Below are 25,572 nucleotides of genomic sequence, written 5' to 3'. Positions count from 1 at the left end.
GCGGGATGGTCCTGTGGAGATGGTCGCGGGATGGTCCTGTGGAGATGGTTGTGGGATGGTCCTGTGGAGATGGTTGTGGGATGGTCCTGTGGAGATGGTTGCGGGATGGTCCTGTGGAGATGGGCGCCGGCACAAAGGGAACCTGCTGCCTTGGAGGAGAGCAGAGTGATTCCAAGTGACTGTACGCTTCGTTGTAAGCAGCCTTTGGATGGCCCTTGAGATAGTGGGTGGTGGGGCCTGGAGTTCATGTGAGGAGATTAACATCTTGGTGCACCCTGAAACTCACTGAAAACTTCCTGTGGGACCCCGATAAGCAGAATTCTCAGCCCAGGATACACAAGGGATATGTCATTTGCCATCAGTAAGTAGAAGGCTTGCCTTTTGGGGATGAGACTATGTGAGGAGCTTAGAAAAGTTTTCCGACCCAGTTGATTCTGGGGTGCCAGCTGAGAGGTGGGGAGTGCTGACCCAGCTGGGGGATGCCTATACAGTTACCCTCGGAAAGCTGCCCATGGCCGTAGATCCCCTGACTAAACCCGTTCACTTCTCAGCCTGTGGGTCTTCACTCCCAGTGATCCAGCGGCATGTGTAGAAAAAACAAAATAGCCATTAAGTGATCAGTATTCTGAATATCTATACTTATCAAATACAGTCAAGTGTTTTTTTAAGGGTGTCTCTCTTCCTCTCCTTCCCTCCATCCCATAATTATCACAAACACTAAGAATTCTTATTTCATATATTTGGAGTTCTTACTTAGCTGAGGAATAATTCAGTCCGCATCTTTGTGAAAATGTTAGAGTCACTGATGATGTTTACATTCTCAATAGAACATCTACATTTAGATACCATATTTAACTACTTGATGTTGGTTTTCAAAATATGAATTGAATATAGATAAATATTCTTGGATCCATATAATTTTGCATTACTTGCAAGAAGAAATCTAATAGAAAAGACAATAATAACAGCAAATACTCATAAATACTGACTTTGTGCCAGGCATTCTTCTAACTGCCTTGCATATAAATAATTCCCTTGATCCTCACAACAGCCACTAAAGGTAGGCACTATTATTATTCTCAGCTTACAGATGAGAAAATTACAGCACAGAAAAATTAAAGTTTCTTTAAAGTCATACAGCTGGTAAGTAGCAAGACTGTGGTTCAAGCCCAGGCAGGCTGGGTTAATGTGGTTTTACCATATATATAACACGTGCAGGGCTTCACTGGTGTGTATTTTGGTTTTGTTCTGCAATTGTCTTGCTGATTAAGTCAGTAATTCCAGAAATAGATGTCATAGGTCCTTTAAAAAAAAAAAGTTAATAGAACTGGAGCAAATTTACATTGGAACCTTCTAATTCAACAATTTTAGGTCATCTTTCATTTTTCCTATAAACTTTGGATTCATCTGCAGGCCCGATTAAATTAAAAGATTAGATTCCTTTTTAGTTACTAAAGTACATAGAATAATTAATTAGTAGATGCAGAGATTGACAATAGAGTTAGAAGGGACTTTCGATATCTTCTGTGACTTTCAAACCTCTTTGACCACAGTAAGAAATAGATTTTATATCAAAACCCAGTAACACACAATTGTGTGTACCTATAGATACACAGGGTGTGCACGTGCGTGCACACACACATACACATTCAAAATGAATTTCACAGAAATATGCGTATTCTTAATGCTGGTGATGTACTCCGATTTTATTTTCTAGTATCTTCTATTTCTTTTAAAAAAAATACTAGTAACAAGCTGCTAAATTGATTGAATGCATTGCCATCACAGATAAGTTTGAAGAACACTGACTTCTTTTCACTGTATAGATGGAAGAATGGAAAAGACTTGCACAAGGTCACTAAAAGGGTTTTTTGTTCTTTTCTATATTATTTGATGTGACCATTTATGTTTTATCCTCATCTATATATATATATATAGTATTAATATCCCTTTGAAAGAAAATAGAGAAAGTTAGGTAAAAAATTCCTGATCTCTGATATTTCTAATTCCTCCTAATCATGAAAATTTTAAATGTCAGGATTAAATACAGGTTCTTTTGTTGATGATAATCATTTCTTATCATTTTATTAGTATTACTGTAGGGTTTCCATTTTACTGTTTTAAGTGATTCAGATTAGCCTTTCCTTTTCAATACTTTCACTTGTTCATATCCTCCCTCTAAAGTAAACACAGTGTATTAAACCTGAGTGCCCACAGCAGGCACATTTGCTTTTGATTATTCTCTTTACCAAGCCAAACATGTCGCCACAGGCAGTGCCATGCAGTAGACACACAGATGGGCTTGTTTGATGCCTGTGCCATTCATTAGCAACTTCTGAGCCTCAGTTTCCTAATCCCTAACATTGATGTGAGCTAAATAATCTCTTGGGTCCTGTCCAGATGTACAATGGCATAATTGAAGAAGTCTTCAAAGTAGGAAATTCTCTTACTGTATCTAAAATGAGAGATTACATTATAGATATTGTGTTTCCAGAATTTCAGTTGCATAAAGTGAGTGGGTTCCTACTGAAATAGAGGCAACTTCTTAATGAAATTTTTAAAAATAAGACATGCATGTATTTTAAAGATACCATTCATAGGAAAATGCTATCTTGGGAAAGATGAGACAACTGGTTTAATACGATCTCGCTTCCGAAGTCACATGTATTTAGGTACAAAATTATATCCTACTATTGTTTTTTCAATTATATAAAGTGGTAAGTACCTACTAAATAAAGTAGTTGTTTTTTTCCATTGAGATTATCTCTTTCCTTTTAATTTCACCTAGTAGGGAAGTTTTGCTCTCTTACATTTATGAAAAACTTTGTGTTTTCTGAACAGAGTCTTGCTAAGCTGCAGGAGCGGTTTCATTTGGATCAGAACATTGGCAGATCTGAGCCAGATTTGAGATCTAGTCCTGTGAACTCTCATTTATCTCTCTCCAGACAGACCCTTGATGCTGGGTCACAAACAAGCATTTCCGGAGATGTAAGTTATCTGTGTTGAAGAGTTGGCCCAGTGTTGTCCTTGATGGGCCTTACTTGCAATGTGGATGGTGAATTGGAACCAGAAGTATATGTGACTTGGATTCTGGCTGTGTGCATTCAGTGTTTTATTCTCATAAGATTAATTTTAAAAATCATAGCCTCATCTTTTCTATCTAGGTGCCAAGCGTGTCAGGATTTGTCCGTATGAATAGCTTTGTTCAAACTTTCTCATGCTATATTCCTTTAAAGACACATTAAAAGGCTAGAGGCATGTGAGAATTTAACTTTTTCCTATTACGTTTAGAGTCTTGGAAATTTAGATTCTTTCAAATAAACATTAGGCCAATGAGAAACAGAAAAACATGCCTTTTAAGACTAATAAGAAAACTTGTTTTTGTAAATCTTGATTGATTATATTAAAATGTTTAATCTGTGATTTATATCTGCCATTTAAATATTTAATGTGGCTTGGCTATTGTTAACTATTTTACCTTCTCCATTTTGGGATGCCATTAGCAAGTATTTACTTCTCAATACATTCCCATTTATTTTCATATTCTTTTATGCTGCTTTGAAATATGTGCTGTGAAAGTAAAACAGAGATCAACAATAGGGCTTACCTATTTGAAAATTAATTTTTGAACTTAGTTTATATTTTGTACAGTTGAAAGTTAAATGCTAAAAATTAGGCTCATAAAGGCAAAGAAATTAGTTCCAGTTCATAAATTTTATTGACCTGTACACCCTTCATAAACTCTAAGATACCAGACACATTTACCTTGGTATTTACAATATCAGGATATTTTTTATCTAGAATTTAACGTGTAGAGAAAATAATGTTAGAGTCTTTGAAAAACAGATGAGCTTGAATTGAAAGAAATGTTTTGCCCCTACTGAGACAATAAAATAAGTGTCTTTTTAAATTGGTGTTTCCCAATTTCAGTACCATCTTCTTTAACTTTTCAATTACACATACTTCCTAGAAACAAAAGCAATTTACTTCATTCATTAGCAGAGTTAATTGACTTTTTTCCTTTTTTTTTTTTTTCCACTAGATTGGAGTGAGAAGTAGATCAAATTTAGCTGAAAAGGTCAGGCTAAGCCTACAGTATGAAGAAGCCAAAAGAAGGTAATGACAGAGAAGCTGTTTTGTGCATGGCTCAAACATTTTCTTTTCCAGAATTAATCTTTACTCCTGTGGTGACATCTGCTGGGCACTCCCCATACATTCTTACCAAGGCCATCCTTGGGTTTTTAGCGTGTAAGGGCTGCTTCCTCTCTGGTCTACGTTTTCTTCCCCGCCGGCTCTCTCCACCACCAAAGGCTAAAGAACAGGGAGAATTAATGAGAAGTGTGGAAATGAAATTACCCTCTTCTTTTCTGAGAAGAAAGAAGCTTTGAGTTGGTACAACACTTAACTCTCAATTAAAAGTGAGACGATTGGTTGCTTTGATGGAAATATGATACGGTGGTTCAGGTATAGGACTGAATAGCTGTTGAGGAGTTCTAAGGCGAGTAAGTATATTCCTTTGGTTTGAAGGGAAGTCTTACTGCTAATGTCCTTGAAGGTGCTGGGGTGTCAGTTCCAATCGACTTACTTTAGGGAAAAGGAAGAGAGATTATTTCTCTCTTTTACCACATAAACTTTTCTTAATCCCTGTGATTCTGCTGGAGTGAGACATAAGAAACTTCCGTCTCAAAAAAAAAACAACAAAAAAAAAGACTTCACCATCCTTATCTAGTAGATGGACTCAAATATTTTTTATAATATAGAACTCCTTATTATGAGGGAAAGGATTATACTGATACATTTGATTTCATTATTTTCCTCATAAGAGCTTTAAAATGCTATTGGGTTATTATTTAGGAGGACATTGGGAAAAACTGCATTGTCGTCCTGCAAGAAACAGGAATTTATCATGTTTCTCCCCATGATCATGAAAAGCTCAGCTGAGAACCAGATATTGAAGTATATTTGTTATTATTGGTGATGATTTAAAAGCAATTAGCCATAGTCCTTAGAGGTTATCTGGCTTTAACAAAGTAAAATAAATACACTGTTCACCTCTGTGTAACCTGTATTCTTAATATTACTTGGTTCCTCATTTCCTGAAAGAAAGCTAAACTTCATTCCACAAATTATTAACCTTGTGAGCCTGAACAAGTCACTTAGTCAATCTGAACAGCAATTTACTCAGCTAATTTTAATGCCTTTAAATTTTCTCTGGCAGATTCTAAATTTCTTCAGGTTAGGAAAAATGTTTAGTCTTTATTATCCCCTTCTCAGTGCCCAGATTAGTGCCTTCCCTTCAATAAGTATTGAGGATCAACTTCTGGTTTTGTGGCCCAGTGATGTGCCAGCTTTTGGTAGATAGTGCCTGTGGTCCTCTTGTTGTATGTCCACCTGGGCTGGACTGTGGACAAATCCATGATTTAGGTCTGCTTTTCTGAAAGAGAATGACCATTACTCAGAAGCAGTCTTGGAGAAGTGGGCCTTATGCCCCTGCATTCTTTCGGGCTTGACTCTGCTTCCCATGGATCAACTTCAGCTTTCACCCCTCCTTTGACTTCTAAGTTAATTTTATCTGGAGCTCACGTCGCATTTCTCTTCCTAGGTGCTTCTAGAAGTCTTCTTCATATTCTGCTCCCCAAATTTGGCACATCCCTTCTAAAATAAAATTTAAGACCTGCCTAATGTCTGATCACACAAATAATAAACAGGTGCCTCTTTTTCCTGTATTCTGTTGTTGTTCTTGGTTCCGTTGGTTAATTCAATCACATCAAAACTTCAGACATTAGTTTTTCCCCACTTGGTTGCATTGCCATGCCATTTAGGGTTTTGTTTTAAAGTTGCTAGTGATGCTGATGAGAAGGTAAATCTCAAGCGCTTATGCATATGTTGAAAATGCTTTTTCCTCCTCAATTCTGAATAAGTAAAGAGGCAGGCTGTGTTTCTCTGAAATCTGTTTTCTCCTCCAGCCCTTGTTTTATGTGCTTAATGAAGCTAATAATATCATGCTTATTTAGCATTTTGATGATTAATTTTCTAGTATGTTGAGACAGTTGTTTATGGTTTTGTGGTTAAAGCTGAAGAATAGCTGATGTTCCATCTATCATAAGTGCAGACAGTGGGAGAAAATCAGAAGTACACTGCATACCCAGTGCCAGTCTAAGATGGCAATTTTATTTTTAATTAGAACAAGAAACTCATGACACAAAGGTATGGATCTACTTCCATCTTTGCTCTTGATTATGTTTTTCATTCACCTTTTCTCTTGCCTTCTACAAGTTCTCCCTTGAAAATGGGAAAAAATTATTTTTCTGTTTTTCATATTCTGGCATATACTATAACAATATCCAAAGTAATCATCCAACATTTTTCTGTAGAAACATAAATTCCTTGTGCAAACATCAGTGGAGTTCATAGTTCACTGAGCTCTTGTCCTTATGGTCAAAAGAACCATGTCCTGATTGTCTTCACAATCAGGAAGACATTGTGACATTGGTTAGGACATTCGTACTGAGTCAGGAGTAATGTTAACTCTACCAAGTATTATGAAGCTCTCGACATAAGAGAAAGCTGGGGTCAGGCAGAATTATGGGACCAGTGAGATTTGCCTTTGGTGCATTTCCTCCTCCTTCTCATGTCCCTGTCCGCATCACTTCAGCACCTGTTGTCGCTCCAGTGGTGTCACACCAGCTGCCTGTACTAGTGAAGGTCCACCGTATGCTGCCTGCAAATAGCTGTGTACAGAGGAACCACAGGGCTAGCACAATAATGTATAAAGTGTCAGTGCAATGACTGCTCAGTAAATGGCTTGTACACCAGCCGGGGCACTGATGGGGAGGAGACTCACATGCAACTTAAGGAGAATGTGAACAGGAGAAGGCCAAGCCCTGCACCTTCTTTTTGGTGATGGGAGAGCCTTGATGGATCAACCCCTGACTCCCAGAGTCCTGCTCTGTCACCCAGGCAGGAGTGCAGTGGCACAGTTATGGCTCACTGCAGCCTCAAACTCCTGGGCTCAAGTGATCTCACCTTAGCCTCCCGAGGAGCTGGGACCACAGGCACACACATCACCACACCTGGCTAATTTTTAAAATTTAAAAAACATTTTTGGTAGAGACAGGCTCTTGAACTCCTGGCCTCCCATGATCCTCCTGCTTGTTGGATTATGGGCATGAGCCACTGCACCGGCCCAGCTGCTTTCATACCAGTTGGCCACACCACTGCTGTCTTTGATGCCGTCTCCTTCCCTGACTTACTAATGCCCTAGTCTCTGTCCAGCCTGGCCTGGGGTTCCCATTTTACTAGCGGACAGCATCTAAACACTTTGGAATAAAATGTATAGGGATGGCATCTCAGATATCATTCACCTCAGTTTTTTTAAAGGGAACTCCCCCACCCCAGTCTTCTTTGCTGTCACCTACACAGGCAGTCACATGTCAGGGCTGGCCTCTCTTGTGGCCCCCAGAGCACTCACCTTTTGAAGCCTCCGTGTGCTTGGCCTTCACCCTTTTGTCAGATAACGGGGTGTGCTCACTCACATTTTAAAGATGGGGGAAAGAAGTGGGTGACAGCTGAGTGTGGAGTTAGGCCCAGAGACTGGCGTGCAAGGCTGCTGCTCCCACTCTGGCCTCTCACCAGTAGACCACACCCCTTTCTGGTAAGATCAAGTTAGGAAAATCTGGACAGCGTGTCAAACCCAAATTTGGCTTAGGCTGTGTTTACCTTTCTCGGGAGTTTTAAGTGTGTGCATACCTCTTTTATCTTTTTTTTTTCCAGTATGGCCAACTTAAAAATTGAACTGTCAAAATTGGACAGTGAGGCCTGGCCTGGGGCACTGGATATTGAGAAGGAAAAACTGATGCTGATTAATGAAAAAGAAGAACTTTTGAAAGAGCTTCAGTTCGTCACCCCACAGAAACGTACCCAAGATGAATTGGAACGCCTAGAAGCCGAAAGGCAGCGGCTGGAGGAAGAGTTGCTGTCCGTGAGGGGGGCACCAAGCAGAGCTCTCGCCGAGAGGTTCGTTTTCCTTCTGGAAATAGGGCAGCTTAACTCTTGTGGGAGTGTATTAACTGGATACTATTTCCCCTGGGTTTGGAAATCTCAATTGCATCTGTTCTTAGTGGACTGAGAAACAGCACAAATGGACTTTCTGTAGAGCAATAAAGCGCGCCATCCTAATGCCCCACAGGATAAGTTCTGTGTTTGTTAGGAACGTGCAAAACCTGTGACAGATGTTGAATAACTAAGGAATGCTGACATAAAACCAGGAGTGTACATCATTGATGAAGTCTGATAACAATAGCTATAAACTATTGCACTCTGATAAGAAAAATTATCTAGACTGTTAGAGCAACTGAAGCATCCTATTCTGGGTTTTATTACTCACAAGAATGCAAAAGTTTATTGCTATTCATTTCACAAGGAAAAGACAGTTTCCTCCCTGTGATATCCTAACAGGTCACAACGTACTCACTTGCATTTTGTTTGTCAGTTGCAGCCCTCCTGTGAAGCAGGTGAAACTGTAAAGGAAAATACTCTAGGCAATTTTCCCATCTTTCTGTGGGAAGGTGTGAGTTGATTATTTCATCTTAAAAAATCCAGTTCTGTAAACAGATGAGCTGGAATGTTAAGTGAGGGGACCTCTGTGTGTCAGTTTGACATGAACACATCTGCCTAGGAGCCCGTGTCCAGGCCTTGATGGCAGAAACAGTTGGATGCCTGTTGCAGGACAGACCAGAGAGCCCTTGAGAACCGCTGCATATACATCCTTTAGGCCAGCCAGTAAAGAGCAGTGCCTGTTTCAGAGTAATGGGAACAAAATTTACATTGATATAATTTCAGGTGACCTGGAAGTAAGTTTAAAACACCCAGTCATAATCCAATTGTTTAAAAAAAAATTACTGGCTTCCTGCCTTCTAATTCCTTGTCCTCAATAAATGTTTAGGGTTACATGTCTACATAGTATGAAAACATTTGAAAAGCAGGGGGAGGGAGAGAGGAAAAAGTCTCTGACATTCCCAGTTAGGTGTTAGCATGGGGACTCACCCATCCCAAGGTTAACCATTTTAGTGGAATTGACTTCTGTGGGTTAAAATGTTGATCAAGGTAACACGCAGCCTCAGTGTCGTAGCTGTAGGGAACATGAAAACGTATCAAAAGGAAAAGCCTCTGAACTATAATCTTCTACCCTCTTAATAATTCTCATCTTTGCCTCCATTTCCCCTTCTTTTCTTCCCTTCCTGTTCTGACTTTTCTGTCTAATTTTGCTGACCAAAGGGTCAGCCTAAGGGAAGTATCAGCCAGGCCGGCAAAGCAAGGCCCATCTGACAAAGACCAAAAGGAACAACAGAAGTAAGAAGACAAGGAGAATTAAATTGGTTTGTTGTTGTTGCTGTTGTTTTTCTGACTTACCCTGATATGTCTAAATTTGTATACCTAAAGTTTCTAGCTACTGATTATTGGTAGCTATGATGAAACGGGTAGCCTTTTTTTGTGGCCCGTTTATAAAAGCAATGATGTTCATACTACTACATAGCACTTAAAAAAATTTTATATAATCATACGTGTCTAATGTGCCACGTCTATCTCAGCTGTTCTACTGTGCAGTAGGTGAATCTAGGAAGGACTTACAAACAGATTTGTTCTGGCAGAGAAAGAAAACATATTTGTTTGTCTCAATCAGCTTTTATTGAAGTGGCGTCTTGCTTGCCTTTTTTATTAGGAGTAGAGCTTCCAAAAAATGACTAATGATATAGCATTAAAAAATAACAGTTTGTTCCTAAGAACCTAAACTTTGGCTTTTTCCTAAGTACCATTTGCACACACATTCCAGCAGAGATAGCAGGCTTTTTCCTTTTTTTTTTTTTTTTAACGAAAAGCCCAAACCTCACCAGAGACAATAGGCTTGAACTCATTAGGAAGAGAAGCTGTAAGATACTTACATAAAAAATTGTCTATTTAGTGGGATCTATTTAGTGAGACACTGGGTTTGTGTCATCTGGGGAGTAAGTGGCTTGGCCCTGTCTCCCATGATTGGATGTTGGCGGGAAGGGAAACGTGGAATTTATATATGCAGTATGTTGACTTTCTGAGTTACCTGGAAGAGCCAGGTCATTTAGTATTCCAAATAAGTGGATACTAGTTTCCTTATCAGTGTCTATGGCCAAAGGCAAATCCTCATCCTTACTTTGCCATCGAAGTTTGCAGGACTCAGACGTTCTCGCTTGATCAACTTAAAGCTTTCTAACTCCTGTCCTGGGATGCTCAAAGTGACTCAGTATTTCACGTGTCCAGAAGAGCGAACCTCCCGCCGTTGGGAACACTGAATCCTTTCTTTCCCCAATAGATACAACCTCATCTGGCTTTGGGTTTTGTTGTTGCTGTTCACGGTTTTGCTTTCTATTCCGCCATGCTCTGGCATTTTTTCTTACGGCTTCACCCTTTCATGTCTTCCTACTGTGTGTGTGGGCTTCTGCTCTGCCCACTGCTGCTGTGGCACTGACTCCGGGAGTTTAAGAGGGAGGAGAATGCCCTTGCCAGCAGCGTCTCCTCGTGTCAAAGCAGGGTTGGCCGGAGCTTCTTTTAGGAAGTAGGATTTGCTGGGTGAAACTCAGTTTCATCACAGAACAGATTGTGTGCCACTAATCCCAAATCCTTCCTTTTTCTCTTGGCACCTACGTGACTGTCAAAGAAAGCTACCTGCCGTATCCCCCAACATTTTCCTGTTTTCCACTTATATATGGGGTTCCCCATTGTTTCAGGGGTGACCTCTGGCAAGATTCTGAGTCATTGCTGAACGTTGGTCTCTGAAGGAGCTAGATGCACGTGAATTTTCAGTCTCTGAGTGTGATCCTGCAGCCCCCGGACCGGCTCTGTTCCTGCCCCTTCAGGGCTGCAGTGTCGCCCACTGGGCCTGATGGCAGCGACCGTGCTCGCCACCTGGTGGTGGGAAAGAGGTGCTCATGGTGGAGGATCGCTAGGCCAAAAGAGAAACTGCTCGCAAATGAAAAAAACCATGCAGGGAAGGTGTTTCTGTGCATCTTTCATATTCTTTCCGCGCAGTTATTGAAATTCCTTAAACTCTGTGCTTTTCTATAGCTGGTAAGATCTTAACATTGCTCCTTGCTTTCTCACAAATGTTGGGGATTTGCCTCGTAATTGCCAAGACGTTTTAATTGTTTCTTAATTATTTGAATGATTTTGCCACTGCTTCTGAAAAATTTTTTAAAGCAAGTAGGTGGGGACATGAGTGTCATTTAGTTTTGAATGGAAAAGGTACTTCCTACTTCTATAGATGACATGAAATTTTCCCTAGGTGCAGAATTCTGAGTTCAGGAGAAACCAGGCTGTGCTTCACTCAGGGCAGAGACAGGCAGGTGTGAAGGCCCATACTTCACAAAGGGCAGCTTGAAAGGGGCTGTGGAACAGCTGGGCCAGGGGGAGGACTCTTTTAAGGGCCAAGTAGAGGAAACCATTTCTCATCCAGCAGACCAACAGGCAGGAGTTGGAGAAGAACTCAGAGAGACAGGTGTGCACCCTTTTGAGAGGGCTGATGTCTGCGATTTCTTCTAACCCCTGGTTATGGGGAAGTTTGGGAGGGCGTTTCACATGAAATACACCTGGATTCTGAGGAAGACTTTGGGCTGTCACTAGGAGAGGCTTTGATGATAACATCAGAGACAAACTGTGGCCCACTAGGAGGGTTTCTGTGCCTCTCCCCAGTGCCTTCCTCATGCTTCTCCCGGGGAAGGTTTCATCTCAGCACCAGCAAGAACGGAGGGACTGGCCAGTGCACCCTGCACTGCAGGGAGAAAGGGCTGATGTCTGCCTTCTGGGATTGTAGGAGCCAAGTGGGAAATATGAACAAGAACACAAAGACAGGCGCCTGTAGTTCAAAGCAGACATTGAAGGGCTGAAAGAGCAGCTGCTGAGCATCACCTGGAGAAGGCTGAGGACTCACCTGGAGAAGGCTCCCTGGAGCTGAGGACTCACCTGGAGAAGGCTGAGCATCACCTGGAGAAGGCTCCCTAGTGATGGGGGAGGGGCAGCACTGAAAGTGTGGCTCAGGGTCACATTCTGACGTCATCCTGGTGCCCCCTGAAAGCACTAGGAAAAGGCTCATTTTAATAAAAGCAATATTGAGTTTTAAAACTTACTTCCAAAGTGTTTCTCTTGTTTCAGAAGACATGGATTTTAGTTGAGTTTGGGGCTTTCTTCAGACCTTTGTGCACCTTTTGATTCAGTTAGTCTACTTCATATGACTTTTTTCCTTGTTGAGTTTTTATCTGTGTTTGAAAGATTTTTAAAATGACTGCTGCTTTTAAAAATACACCTTTGAAAGCCATAAATTAAGAATTTATCACGCTTTTGAAGTATTAAAGAAAATGGCAAGTATTACTTTTTTAGTGTAACATACAATGGAATAGCGTTGTTGACACATCAGAGGGATAGATACCTATAAACAAAATACGGGCATGTTTCCTTACTGCCGGAAACATATATCATATTTCAAAGACATTCAAAATTAAGGAAATTTTATTTTTCTCCAAAGAAAAGTGGCTAATTTTTATATCACCACTTTGCAGGGCATGAGGAGGCTTTAAACAAGTCAGATTTGTTTTTCTTCTCTGTCGAGTACTTTCCCATACATCCCTTTAACAGCCTTACCAGGGAGACACAGGGGAATTATAGTCACCGTTTTACAGATTAGAAAAGGAAGACCCTTGATTCAGTGACTTACCCAAAGATATGCAGCTAGTAAGCTGCAAATCAAGATTAGAAACCCAGCTGCCCTTTTCCTCAATTCCATTCTGCTGCTCACTACTCTGAACTAGTGTATTTCAATGATGTCTAAAGACCTTCATATGACATAGGCTATCCTTACACAGACTCTTAGTTGCATAAATCCCTGGGTACTTAGTATATTTTAAAATGACTTACTATTCAAGTATACAGTTCTATAATGCTGTATTCTAATTAAAAAAAAAAAAACAACTTTTGCAGTTGCGTGTGGGTGAAATTTTATGATAATCTGACACAGATAATGAGATGTGCTATGGGTTGGAAGGGAAATCACTTTTAGCTCATCCTCTTCCTTAAACAGTTGAGCCCAAATTAGCCCACAGTGGTAATGTGGACTAAAATTGTTTGTTAATTGCTGAAATTCTTATCAAATTAGGGTTGGGAATGTTATCACCAAATATTATGTTGGAACAAGCGTTACTAAATTCGGTATTTAGGGTGACCTTTACTATTGCTGTGAAATGTTTTAGGAAAGGGTTCCCAAGTCACAGATCTGTGTCAGGATTCTTAGTCTTTGTTTAGTTTTTTTGTTTTCATGGTTGTTTCCTCCTCACTCTTCTTCCCCAACTCAAAGGACCATATTATTTACCCATTTAAAAAGATTCTAGACTACCAGCAATTTTAAATTCTCAGTGACGTTGGCGATTGGGCATGACGCTCCCTCCCCATCCTTCAGCTTGGCTGCGTGCAGCTGCCTCCGACACTCCTTGCTGGGTGTCCTGTTTTCTGTCTGTGGAGCCCATTCACATTTTCCCCTTGTGATCTGTAATGCTTGTACTATAAGAATCTTTCTTTCTTTCAGTTTTCATATTTTATTATAATCATTTGAAAATAATTTTTTTTCTTGCTAGATTGAGATTGGAAGAGAGAAGAAAAGAGCTGCTACAGAAACTTGAAGAAACTACTAAATTAACTACTTATTTGCATTCACAACTTAAAAGGTGAGCTTAGCAGATTTCTGAGGGGAAACCTTTTCTCTGAATACATTCAGGCATGTTCTTGTTCATCTTTGATTACTTTTCACTTTATTTCCAACTACTTAAAAGTAAATAAAATCATTATACTAGTACAGTTAATATTTGAGTGATCAGATTTAAAGTCACATTTTCTTTTTCATGAACCCAGTGTCATATTTGGAATACATTTAAAATATGTTATAGAAAGAAAATACATTTTAGCTGTCAATACACTTAGGAAAATAACGCATTTTTCCCATTGCCCCATTTTTTAAAAAGGGAAAATGGGGGAGTTTTGCCTTAAAAATAGCCATAGATTTCCTTATATTGATGAGGAAAATATTCACTCCTCACATTCACACACAAAGAGGAAGGGTGAGTGAACCCAAGGGTCTTCTGTGTGACTTCTTTCTTTTTATTAGCTTGCCTTCTTTTCTCTAAAAATGAAAAGCTTTTTTTAAAAAAATAAAAAACTACATTAACGTTTTTGCCCTGTTTCTCTTTTTTTTTCCTTTCAATATTTTTTAATCACAAAGTGGCTTCTAGATGTCTGTGCAAATAAACTTATCAGCAGGTATTTGATTCCTTTTATTTTTGCAAAAGGAGGATAATGTTTAATAATACTACTACGTGCTACTTAAAGAGTGTTTGGAGTGCAAGGCTGAAAAGGTTAGTGAAGAAGCATAGACATGGTATACGGTTATGTGCCACATGATGACTTCTTGTCAAGGGCAGACTGCATATATGATGGTGGTCCCATAAGATTATAATACTGTGTGTTTACTGTGCTTTTTCTAGTTTAGCTATGTTTAGATACACAAATACTACCATTGTGTTATAATTGCCTACAGTATTCAGAACAGCAACTACTGTGCATGTTCGTAGCCTGGGAGCAATGCTACACCCTGTAGCTTGGGTGTGCAGTGGGCTGTACTGTCTAGGTTTGTATAAGTACACTCTGTGATGTTTGCACGCACAGCCTGGGAGCAATAGGCTACACCCTATAGCTTGGGTGTGCAGTGGGGTGTACCGTCTAGGTTTGTGTAAGTACACTCTGTGATGTTTGCACAGTGATGAAATCACCTCACATGCATTTCTCAGAACTCGACCTGGTTGTTAACTGACACATGACCATGATAGGGACTTCCTCTGTTCCTGGCCATTGATTCCATTCTTTAGCAGGTTTCTTCCCTCTGCAGATCTGAAGGAGCCAGTAGGAATTGTGATTAGGTTTTCCATTTTGTAACAGAGTTTATGGTGTGTGCTTTTCATCTTTCAGCCTCTCTGCCAGCACCCTGTCCATGTCATCTGGGAGCAGCCTGGGTTCCCTGGCATCAAGTCGGGGCTCTCTGAACACCTCCAGCAGAGGGTCACTCAACTCCCTCAGTTCCACTGAACTGTATTACAGCAGTCAAAGTGATCAGATAGATGTGGATTATCAGTATAAACTGGACTTCCTTCTGCAAGAGAAAAGCGGTTACATTCCTTCCGGACCCATTACCACCATCCATGAAAATGAGGTGGTCAAGTCCCCCAGCCAGCCTGGCCAGAGTGGACTCTGTGGGGTGGCAGCTGCAGCAACAGGCCACACTCCTCCACTGGCTGAGGCCCCCAAGTCTGTGGCCTCCCTGTCCTCGAGGTCCTCCCTTTCCTCCTTGTCTCCTCCAGGCTCTCCCTTGGTTTTGGAAGGCACGTTTCCCTTGTCTTCTCATGATGCCTCTCTCCATCAGTTCTCTGCTGACTTTGAAGACTGTGAATTGAGTAGCCATTTTGCAGATATCAGCCTCGTTGAAAATCAGATTTTGCTGGATTCTGATTCAGGAGGAGCCTCCCAGTCTCTTTCAGAGGATAAAGACCTTAATGAATGTGCTGGTGAGCCATTATATGAAGGAACTGCAGGTAAATGCAGCCCTTTGCTTTCTTGTATTCCCTCTTAGTGATTTTAAGGAGGATGATTGGAGGGTTATTTTTCCATATAAACAACAGGGTATGATTCCCCTTCTCTTTCTTTTGAGTAATCGTTTTGGCTTCATTTAAGAAGGAGTTTTTACTTATATACCTAGATATTTTTCAATATCAAATAAAAGTCACCTGCCCTATTTAATAGACTTAATCATTTAGTACCTGTTCAGTTGTCCAGAGACACTCTGTGTGTGGTAGCTGACGAGGAACGTATTTTGTGAACCCATTTCATATTTCCAAATAGATTCCGGTTCTGAAATAACAAGGCAAAGAAGAGGATTTTCCTTTAAAAGTTGGCCTAAAACAGATTAAAACCAAGGCAATTAACATACTAGCTAATTAGTACCAAGGTTCAGTGTTAGATTGTTCAGGGAATTCTATATAAATACAGTTTTTGTTTGAAGCTAGACTTTCCTTTTCTGGCAAAAGTTAATTTGGAGCAGCAGGTTGTAGTGTATGGTATTACCCTGCCACCTTCTGGCCAGGTTAACTGTTGCAGCCCCGGGAAGAGATTACTAGAGATTGGAGTTCTTAGGCCTGCATTTGTATTCAAAAAGACAGAAACAGGAAAAATAGAATGTTTTGTTTTCCTTTGCAAGGCAGGAACTTTGAATATGTTAGATGTGATTGTAAAGAGCACAAGATGGTACTCTTGTTGGCAGATGATCACTGTTGGTCTGAGGAGGATGGTCTGTTCCAGAGCTAGCTTGAGACAGAATATGAAATAAAAGCCCCCGTGCTAGTCTACAGGAGTCCTGTTCATAGCTACATGTTTTACTGACCACACAAAAGAGGGCAGGGCTCTTTAGAAGTGCTCTTTTCCTGTTCCTAGAAGCATTTTTATTTGTATGTATGGTCCTAAAAATTCTAAGTAATCGATTGGCCAATTCAGATGTTTAAAGACATTGACAAATCCACCTTGTTTCTGTGGTTTCAAATACTGAAGACCCAAGTGCTGTGCCCTGCCAGTGGCCTGGGGCAGAGGGGAGGGCCCATGAGACATTTGTGTGGTTTGTGCGCCCCCTCCTGGGCAGATGTCAAAGCTACAAGTAACAGGTTATGGAAATAACCACAAAGAAAGTAACTAGGGGAATGGTGCGTACATAATGGCCCCAAAGAAACTGAAAGCTGTCTGGGGCCTTCGCCACTGCTTCTGGGAAGGAGTACGTTGTGTGTCTGTGTATGTGTGTGTGTGTGTGTGTGTGTGTGAGTTAGGGGGTGCATACCACTCCTGGAACCAGCCAAGCCTCCACTCACACTTTAGTCACCAACATGTTTGGGTAAGCACACTACCCAGTCTCTCAGGATTATGGTTCCTTATCTGCAAAATGGGGTTGCTACAGTAATCCTTGTGTCAGGCTGAAGGATTAATGTGGTGATACATGTGAAGCACCTAACCGTGTCTGGCACTCAGCACACAGTTCATGATAATTATTAGTACTCTGTGACAGTGATGACGATAAGTAATAAACTCTGGCTAAACACAATTCTTACCATAAACTATGGAAAGCTATGAGAAGAAGAAAGAGAAGAAAGTGGAATGTTCTCTGTGCCAACGTTCCATCCTGTGCTTTGAACTTACATCTCTTGACCCTTCAAGCTAGTTTTACTCTTCCTGTATTTGGAGTGGTATCTAGTGGCTGCTTCTAGTGTTCAATCAGTTTGAAGGGGCAGTAACTGAGGCTCGATGCTGGAGAAGAGGGGAGAGAGTGATGAGGGAAAAAGTTACCTAAAGTCTGTCACCCACCCAGTAATCCTGAGGTCTGGGAGTCCTGTCTTACAAGTGTCTCTGGTTGGCCCATGCCTTGCTCCTGACACTTGGGTCTTGCTGTGTCTGAAAAGTTTGTGGCTGGAGACAGGTATCTCTGAATCTTTTGTGGAACAGTTTTTAACTTTTTAAATGCATATATTAGAAAACTGCTGTTAAAAAGTTACCCTAAGAGAAAATACATCTAAGAGCTTTGATTGCAGATAATATTCAGTTGCATGTCCAAAAACAAGTGACAGCATGCATTTAACCATAAAGACTAATTCTCACAAATTAGCTGGGCATGATGGTGGACATGCTGTAGTCCCAGGAGGCTGAGGCAGGAGGATGTCAAGGCTGCAACAAGCTGAGATTGCACCACTGCACTCCAGCCTAGGCGACAGGAGTGAGACTTTGTCTCAGAAAAAAAGAAAGATGAATTATCTTCAGGTCACCAGCACTTTTTTTCAGGGGACATCTGCCCTGCATGTGGGGGTGGTGGCTCCCTATCAGGGACGTTTGTCATCTCCCTCAGTGCTCTAGAGGCTTAGGCAGGTAAAGTCAAGTCCCTTTTATGTAAACTTTGCTCTCTAGTGCCAATCCCTGCTGCATGACACCAACCACATTGGGATAACTACGAAGGCCTTCCACAGTCAGTCACTGTCATTGTCAAAGTCAATTTCAGGCTGCTATGGTTATTCCTGGGGGTAATCAATAAATCATGTCATCACCTTCACCCCTCACAAAGGGGGGTGGGCAGAGAGAAGGCACTTCATCATCAAGGAAAAAGCATTCCCACTGCCAGAAATAAAAGGGAAAATGCAGCAATCAATCCTGTAATCTGAAGCCTTAAAACTTAAACATCTTAACAAGATGTAAAGTCACGACTCAGAAGGGGGCCGAAATGCATACCAATACAGATCCCTGCGCTCACTCTCGCTCACTGGAGGATGAAAGAGCACACAGGCTTGCAGCTCATTACAGTACAGAGCACAGCCTTAAATGAATGCTCCTTGCTCACTGCAGGATGCTAGTGTATGAATATGAGTTCAAGATAAAAGTTAAGTGACCATTGGTGCTAAAGATTCAGTAGCACAAAACGTTTTTTCATGGTATTGGCTGGTGAGGAGTTCCTGTAAGTCAAAGACATTTTTTCTTAATTTCTGTTGGAATAGTAGCACAGGAGATGTAGAATATGGCATGTGGAGAGAAGGGGAGAGCAAAAGAGGTGGAAACTTATCCACTGAGTAGCTAGAAGCTCTCTGTGATAGAAATGTCACCTTGAGGGACATAGATCATTTCCTATTCCTGAATCTATGAAAACTGCAGTGAATGCTTGAAAGAAAGAGACTAAGGACCAATGAGAATTTGTGTAATTCATCCCTTCCCTTAAAATATTTCAGGACAAAGAAAAAACATATTCTCTTCCAAGTAGTGACTGAAATAACTGGCATCCCAGGAATCTTATAAGTCATAGTGCCTTGAATTGTTTACACCTGTAGATTTGAGTATTCACATCCTTGACTCCCAGAAGGATATCTTATTTTGGATTGCTCATGACCAAACCGTGTATGTATTTAATACTTAAGTTTTCCACATAAGACATTCTGATCAGAGCTCTCACCCTCTCCTCCACAGATGTGGAAAAATCATTACCAAAAAGAAGAGTGATCCACTTGCTTGGGGAGAAAACCACTTGTGTGTCGGCTGCTGTATCTGATGAGTCTGTGGCTGGAGACAGTGGGGTCTATGAAGCTTTTGTGAAACAGTAAGGATTCGGCAGGGGTGCTTTTAGCTCCAGCAAATCTCCTTCACCGTGGATGTGGGTTGTATGCTGTAAATGGACTGCTACCATTAGTCCACTCTTTGGCTTAGTAAGGACTTTAGCCGTTAAAGAAGTGGTGTGGCTGAAAATTTCAGTCTATCAGAAATGACTTAGCCATGGAAATGATAAACAGATTGGTGTACCCAGAGGCAAATGACCCTCTTTAAAATTTAAAAACCTTGATTTTAATGGGAATATTGGAAGAATTCACCAGACTCTGTTTGGCACATGAAGCTTCTCATGTGTATTTCTGAAAGCCTGGAATGTCTCGAGGGTGTGGTATATTTCTAGTAATAAGGAAAGTAGTCATCAAAGAGGCTTTGCCCTAAAGCCCAGAGGCGAGCTCTTCTTGAAAAGAGCCTCTAAAACAGTAAGCTTTCACTGGGATCAGTTCCACTGGGAGGGCATAGGAGTGCTGTTAATTCGGATTTTCATTCAGAATGCTAAGTGGCAAACGGTAACCATAACAATCAGTAACCCCATTAATTAACTGTTCATCTACTCCCTGTCCATATAGGCCTAGTGAAATTGAAGATGTCACATACAGTGAAGAGGACATAGCCATTATAGAGACCGCCCAGGTTCAGATAGGACTCAGGTAAGGAACGTGTGTGAGAAAGGAGCAGTTCTGACATCATCTGTGCCCGGCAAGTGGCCTGTGGTGATTCCTGACTTCATTTAGCCTCTCTTTTGACAGATACAATGCAAAAAGTTCAAGTTTCACGGTGATTATAGCACAGCTCCGAAACCTTCATGCCTTCTTGATACCTCATACTTCAAAAGTGTAAGTAAAATCAGCGAAGATCAAATTGAGGAACTTAAAAATTTCCATGTAAGAGAATTTTACACTGTAATCATGCAGTTCATCAAAATGAAGATATGGAAAAGACATAGCAGGGCTAATCATGTCTAAATGAATGGCAGACAAAGATAAAAGGGAAAATGTGAGGAAGACATATTGAGTTTTAATTCTTATTCAACTGATTCTTTTTAGCAGTAGAAGCCAAGACTTTTAATCTCTTTTTTGTAACTAGAAATACCATTTTATGCTCTTTTGGAATTTGATTGAAATAGGAGTAAAACTTTTGTTATTGTGTAATTGTTACTACTGTTGTTTAAGGAATTTTCTAATCTTTTACATTAAAATGTAGTGATTAATAATGTATCAGTACAACATTGCCAGTCAAACATTTTGTCATGCTACATGTATGTTTTTATCATCAAGCATTTACTTCACTGTGACCAGTGAGTTCTTAAAGTTATTTCATTTCATCAAACCAAGAATCCCAACAAATTGATGACATAATTCTACATAGTCCATTGCTTAGAGACTGTTTCCTGACAGATAAGCCTAAAAATCTTATGACAGATAAGTCTGGAAGTCTTAGATGCCACCATTAACATTTTCTGACATCAGAGTTTCAGTAACTCTGAAGGGCTCATGGCTGGACAGTACCAGGAAGAATCCAGATTTCGACTTAGCGCCTCAGACATAGAATCCAGAATATACATGTCCACTCTGCATTGAAACTTCCTGTAAGAGGTGGATTTTAATAATATTTTGAATATGCATTGTAAGGCTTTGGAAATTTAAAAAGAGCTGTTGAGGGATGATCCCCAAGACTCTATACCCAGCCAGGTCAATGTTTTTCCTTAATGATAGAGTATATTCCTTAGTGATAGGACTTTTAATAGAATAAATTTAAGAGTCCTTCATGTTTTTCCTACAGAGTTACTTGTAAATTCACCTCCTACCATTCCAATAATCATCAGAAAAAAGAAACTGTATCCAAGAGAAAAAGAACTAGATAGAGATTATGTAGTCGACAACAGAAGAATAGAGATAGTGGATTTCTTTCTTTTTTTTTGTAAAGATGGGGTCTCACTGGATTGCCCAGGCTGGTCTTGAACTCCTTGGGCTCTCCCACCTTGGCCTCCCAAAGTGCTGGGATTACAGGCGTGAGCCACCGAGCCCAGGTGACATAGTAGATTTTAATGTGTTGACAAGCATCAAAGTTGGAGGTAGGATAGGATTCCAAGAAGAGACTGAGCTTAGAGAACTTCCTGAATCAAGGCGTGGGCTGTCCACATCATTAGTGAGACCAGTGAGGAGAGCAGGCATCACGTAGAAGTGCCTAGATCAACACAGAGAGCCTGCTTCCCAGGCCTGAGACGAAAAACACCAGTCAGCAGGGAAGACTGGCTTGATATAATCTGTGACTTCTCCCTACCAGTAAATAACTTGTGATGTTGGAGCATGCCATTGATGGCCTTTTAGTAAAGCAGATCACGGAGAAGACAGGTCTACCAGAGATTGAAACAATAAACAGTGAGAAACAATGCACAACTTCAGGAGAAAACTACAGAACACCCCAAGAACACACACCTTCTTTAAACTCACTGTAAGGGTACACCTACAATATGCTCTACTTCAACTAAACCAATCACGGTCTTTCTCACTTACCTCATAGGATGTCACCAAGTCCCTTCTGCAGGCATGGTGATACCTGCGTGGTGTAGGACCAGTGAAATACTCAGCCCAGCCAATGAGCAGACATTTGCTCTCCCGCTCCCCAGCTGGTGTGCAGGCACGTGTTTAGTTGGTGCGAACCTTCCTGACATGTACAGCAATCTTTCCTTAAACCCACATGTAAAACCTTGGCGTAAATAATGACACTGCTAAACATGACAGCTAGTATGAGATAGTCTTAAAATTGTTCTTTTTTTCCCCAACTTCAAAAGTTGATTTTTTGATTATTAATTGTGACAAACAGAGTTTATGCTTCCTCTGGTTGACAACAGCCACAGTATTTTTGTGAGTCGCTTGCTGGACTCCAGGTTGTAGAGATATGCCCCCCTACACACCCACCCCTACAACAGAATGAGAGGGAGCATACCCTTGCCTTCTTTCCCTTGTATATTTGGCTCTTAACTGTGTAAAATCTCACTTTTAAAATATGGAAACATTTTTAAATCACTTAAGTGGTTAGGCCACTGGTACGGAAGGCTTCACTGGTGTGATGGCTGGAGAAACAGAAGATCCCTTCCCTCCATTGCCACTCTAATACACTTCTTCTTTATTACTTTTCCATGAAAGTAGAGAAAAGATTTTCTTCTGCTGAATCTTCAGCCTCCCAGGGACAGTGAGCTGTGTCTTAGTAAGGCTCTTTAATCAACAGCAGTGGGCCTCAGGCCCACTAGGTCTTCAATGTGGAGTCTCCATAATTAGTATTGATATGAAATACAAAATAATATGACATTCCTCAGTTCTGCATTTGAATTACAGTTTTTCTAATGGAGAAAGACATGTTTTAGAATATAGATTAGACAAGCCTGGAAATGGTGGTGGAAGGATAGACTTAGTGGTATTCTCTTTCTGTTATTTAAAGGAAGTTACCTCATGCTGTTTCTAAGAATTGTGGGTCCTCATATAATGTGTGCTCAGAAAAGTCACTTTAAAGTAACATTAGAAGTTATTGTTTTTCTGTAACTCTTCCTCTGAATCTTGCAAGGCAAGAGACTCTTTTAAAACAGTTTGTCGTATCTCAGACTTTGGAGATGCTAGACAGTGATATTTTTGAACTGTTATTTCATCTGTTTTAAATTTTCTTAACAATATGCTACTTAGCCTTTCTTTTTCTCTAGTAGGATAATGTATTCCATTCCTGGGAAGTGATCATCAGCATCTCTTGTTTAATACTCAGGGTGAGGATTCTGTGGAATAAAGTCACCAGTATCTACTTAGTGTGTTCCTGCCTTCCCAGGCTCAGAAATAACTTATTTTGGAATTGGCTGTACATGGGGCAGGTGGGACATTAAATTCGTCTGCCCTATGGATTTTCTTCCTCTTCACTTTCCTATCATGAGCCTTTGCTGCAGTCTCGTGGTGAGTGGAGGCTGGGCCGTTGCATGCTCAGGGGCGTAGTCAGCTTGGGTGGGTTAAGAACAGAGCATCTATGCAGCTGAGCACGGACCCGTGATAGCAGCAACACTTTAGATTGATCATGAACTCCATGATCCCTCATTTTCTTTCTTTGCAGATAATTTCAAATGATAGCTGTGAATCTGGTAAAATTAAAGTACCTATGAAATCTGTTTTATTCTTGTTCTTTGCAGATATTTTAGGGTTGCCGTTCTTCCTTCCTCAACTGATGTCAGCTGTCTGTTTCGCACAAAAGTTCATCCGCCCACAGAATCCATTGTATTCAACGATGTGTTCGGAGTCGCCATTTCCCAAACAGCTTTACAACAGAAGACACTGAGAGTAGATCTTTGCTCTGTCAGTAGACACCGAAGGGAAGAATGCCTGGTAGGATTCTTCCTAATTCCCATTGTCAAATAACACTTAACGATCACATGGTCTGAGAATATATTTTGTAGTTGCTGTTTTGCCAGCCCTAGAAATCACTACAGACCTGCCCAACATCTTGGGACATATCTAATGTTTTTTCATTTTTTTCTGAAATAGTGGTTTCTCTTTATTCTCTTATTCCAGACCTTTAAAAACTGCTTATAAATTGTGATTTTCTATAAAAGCTGCTTTCTATTTCTAGCTTTTAACCACAGAAGAACTTTACTTTTGTGACAGCTATCACTCATAGAGTGTGCTTACCACTCCCAGTGCCAATGTCAAGCTTTATGTGAGTGCTGTGTGTATATTATCTCATTTAATCCTCATGACAACCCGATGAAAGATTGGTTATAAAATGGATGATTATCCCCTATTTTCAGATAAGGAGCTGTTTGAGAGGTAATATATTTTACGGTCACACAACTATAAACGATGAAGCCAGATATCAAAAAGACATCCCCACATAATTCACTGTTACATATTAAAATTAAGCAAGACCACTGAATACTATATAGTACCCTTATTCACCTCACTCTCCCCCACCACAGTATTGGAGCTTTTGGGAAGATGTGGTGTTACTGTTTAGAGCAATACGATATTTAAATGCTACAGCAGAAGACTTCACACTTAACTGATTGTGAGTTTAACACTGTTGTGCACAATAATCAGAAAACCATTACGTCCCAGTAAAATTACATAAGCGTTCAAATGCAGGCATCTGGAGATGTGCCCATGTGTTCAGAAAACCATTACATCCCAGTAAAGTTACATAAGTGTTCAAATGCAGGCATCTAGAGACGTGCCCATGTGTTCAGAAAACAATGTGAGTCTGCAGTTGAGCTTTTCTCTGCAGTCCAGTGGGAAGCACAGAAACACACATGTTTCATGATGAACAAAGTTTAAGAGGGGTAGGTTTCTTCTTAATTTGTCTTCTTGTTTTCTTTACTTGAGAAAAATGTCTGATAATATTATCTGACAATGAAGTTAGAAAGAAGCGAAGATAACAGACTTGTTAGGCTATCAGAAAGGCTTTAGTATCATAGATGTCATATTTAGTATAATAGATGTCAGAGGCTCCAACAAAGTTCATAAACGTGTTAATTGATAGCCTTAAAGAAGAGTGTAATTTAATTTAGATTTTGTCTGTGTGTGATTTGGTGGAATATGAAAGCCTTTATCCTTTACTTTTTTTGCCATTCTACTAACTTATGTATCTAGAGAAAACTTGCTATCTGATGTCTTATTCAAGAACCAAAGTAGAGTTTTTATTTTTTTTTCAGTGGATAATGGGTTGTTGCTGAGTAATAATCAAGTCACCTTTACAGTATATTATAAGAAGTACTATGAGGCCAGGCGCGGTGGGTCTTGCCTGTAATCCTAGCACTTTGGGAGGCTGAGGCCGGCAGATCACCTGAGGTCAGGAGTTCAAGACCAGTCTGGCCAACATGGTGAAACCCCGTCTGTACTAAAAATACAAAAATTAGCTGGGTGTCGTGGCATGCGCCTGTAATCCCAGCTACTCAGGAGGCTGAGGGAGGAGAATCGCTTGAACCCAGGAGGTGGAGGTTGCAGTGAGCTGAGATCACACCACTGCACTCCAGCCTGGGAGGCAGAGCAAGACTCTATCTCAAAAATAATAATAATAATTTCACATTTACATAAAGGGCATGCTTAGTCATTAGGTCTTTGCAAAATGGTATCTCACAAACTAATCCCAGGATTAACTTTTAGGTGGCGGGTTATTTCTTATTTAGTCACAGCTGAAAATATAACATATCCCTATGTTTTAAAAAATCCAGCAATGCTTTATGTCAGGAGAATTGCATTTTTTTTTTTTACCCTAAAACAAGCTCATTCAGTAATCTTTATCAGAACAAATACTAATTTAAACATTTTGGCTGGGCGCAGTGGCTCACGCCTGTAATCCCAG

The 25,572-nt window shown here is 40.4% G+C and overlaps 1 protein-coding gene across 1 annotated transcript in view; it reads left to right on the top strand.

Annotated features, from left to right (window-relative positions):
• The window catches only part of WWC2 (WW and C2 domain containing 2), a 122,228-nt gene that overhangs the window by 48,451 nt on the left and 48,205 nt on the right, over positions 1-25,572 (top strand). The window contains exons 6-14 of the mRNA XM_011959571.1: positions 2,842-2,988; positions 4,043-4,116; positions 7,774-8,016; positions 13,653-13,742; positions 15,037-15,656; positions 19,105-19,234; positions 19,809-19,889; positions 19,989-20,075; positions 23,408-23,600. Of these exons, the coding sequence (XP_011814961.1) occupies positions 2,842-2,988; positions 4,043-4,116; positions 7,774-8,016; positions 13,653-13,742; positions 15,037-15,656; positions 19,105-19,234; positions 19,809-19,889; positions 19,989-20,075; positions 23,408-23,600 (1,665 nt within the window). The remainder of the gene's footprint in view (positions 1-2,841; positions 2,989-4,042; positions 4,117-7,773; positions 8,017-13,652; positions 13,743-15,036; positions 15,657-19,104; positions 19,235-19,808; positions 19,890-19,988; positions 20,076-23,407; positions 23,601-25,572) is intronic.

The sequence above is a fragment of the Colobus angolensis genome, unplaced genomic scaffold (assembly GCF_000951035.1).
Source record: "Colobus angolensis palliatus isolate OR3802 unplaced genomic scaffold, Cang.pa_1.0 Scaffold5, whole genome shotgun sequence".
In the NCBI taxonomy this organism is placed as follows: domain Eukaryota; kingdom Metazoa; phylum Chordata; class Mammalia; order Primates; family Cercopithecidae; genus Colobus; species Colobus angolensis.
The sequence above is the reverse complement of the archived record's forward strand: the minus strand, read 5'-3'. Positions and strand labels throughout refer to the sequence as shown.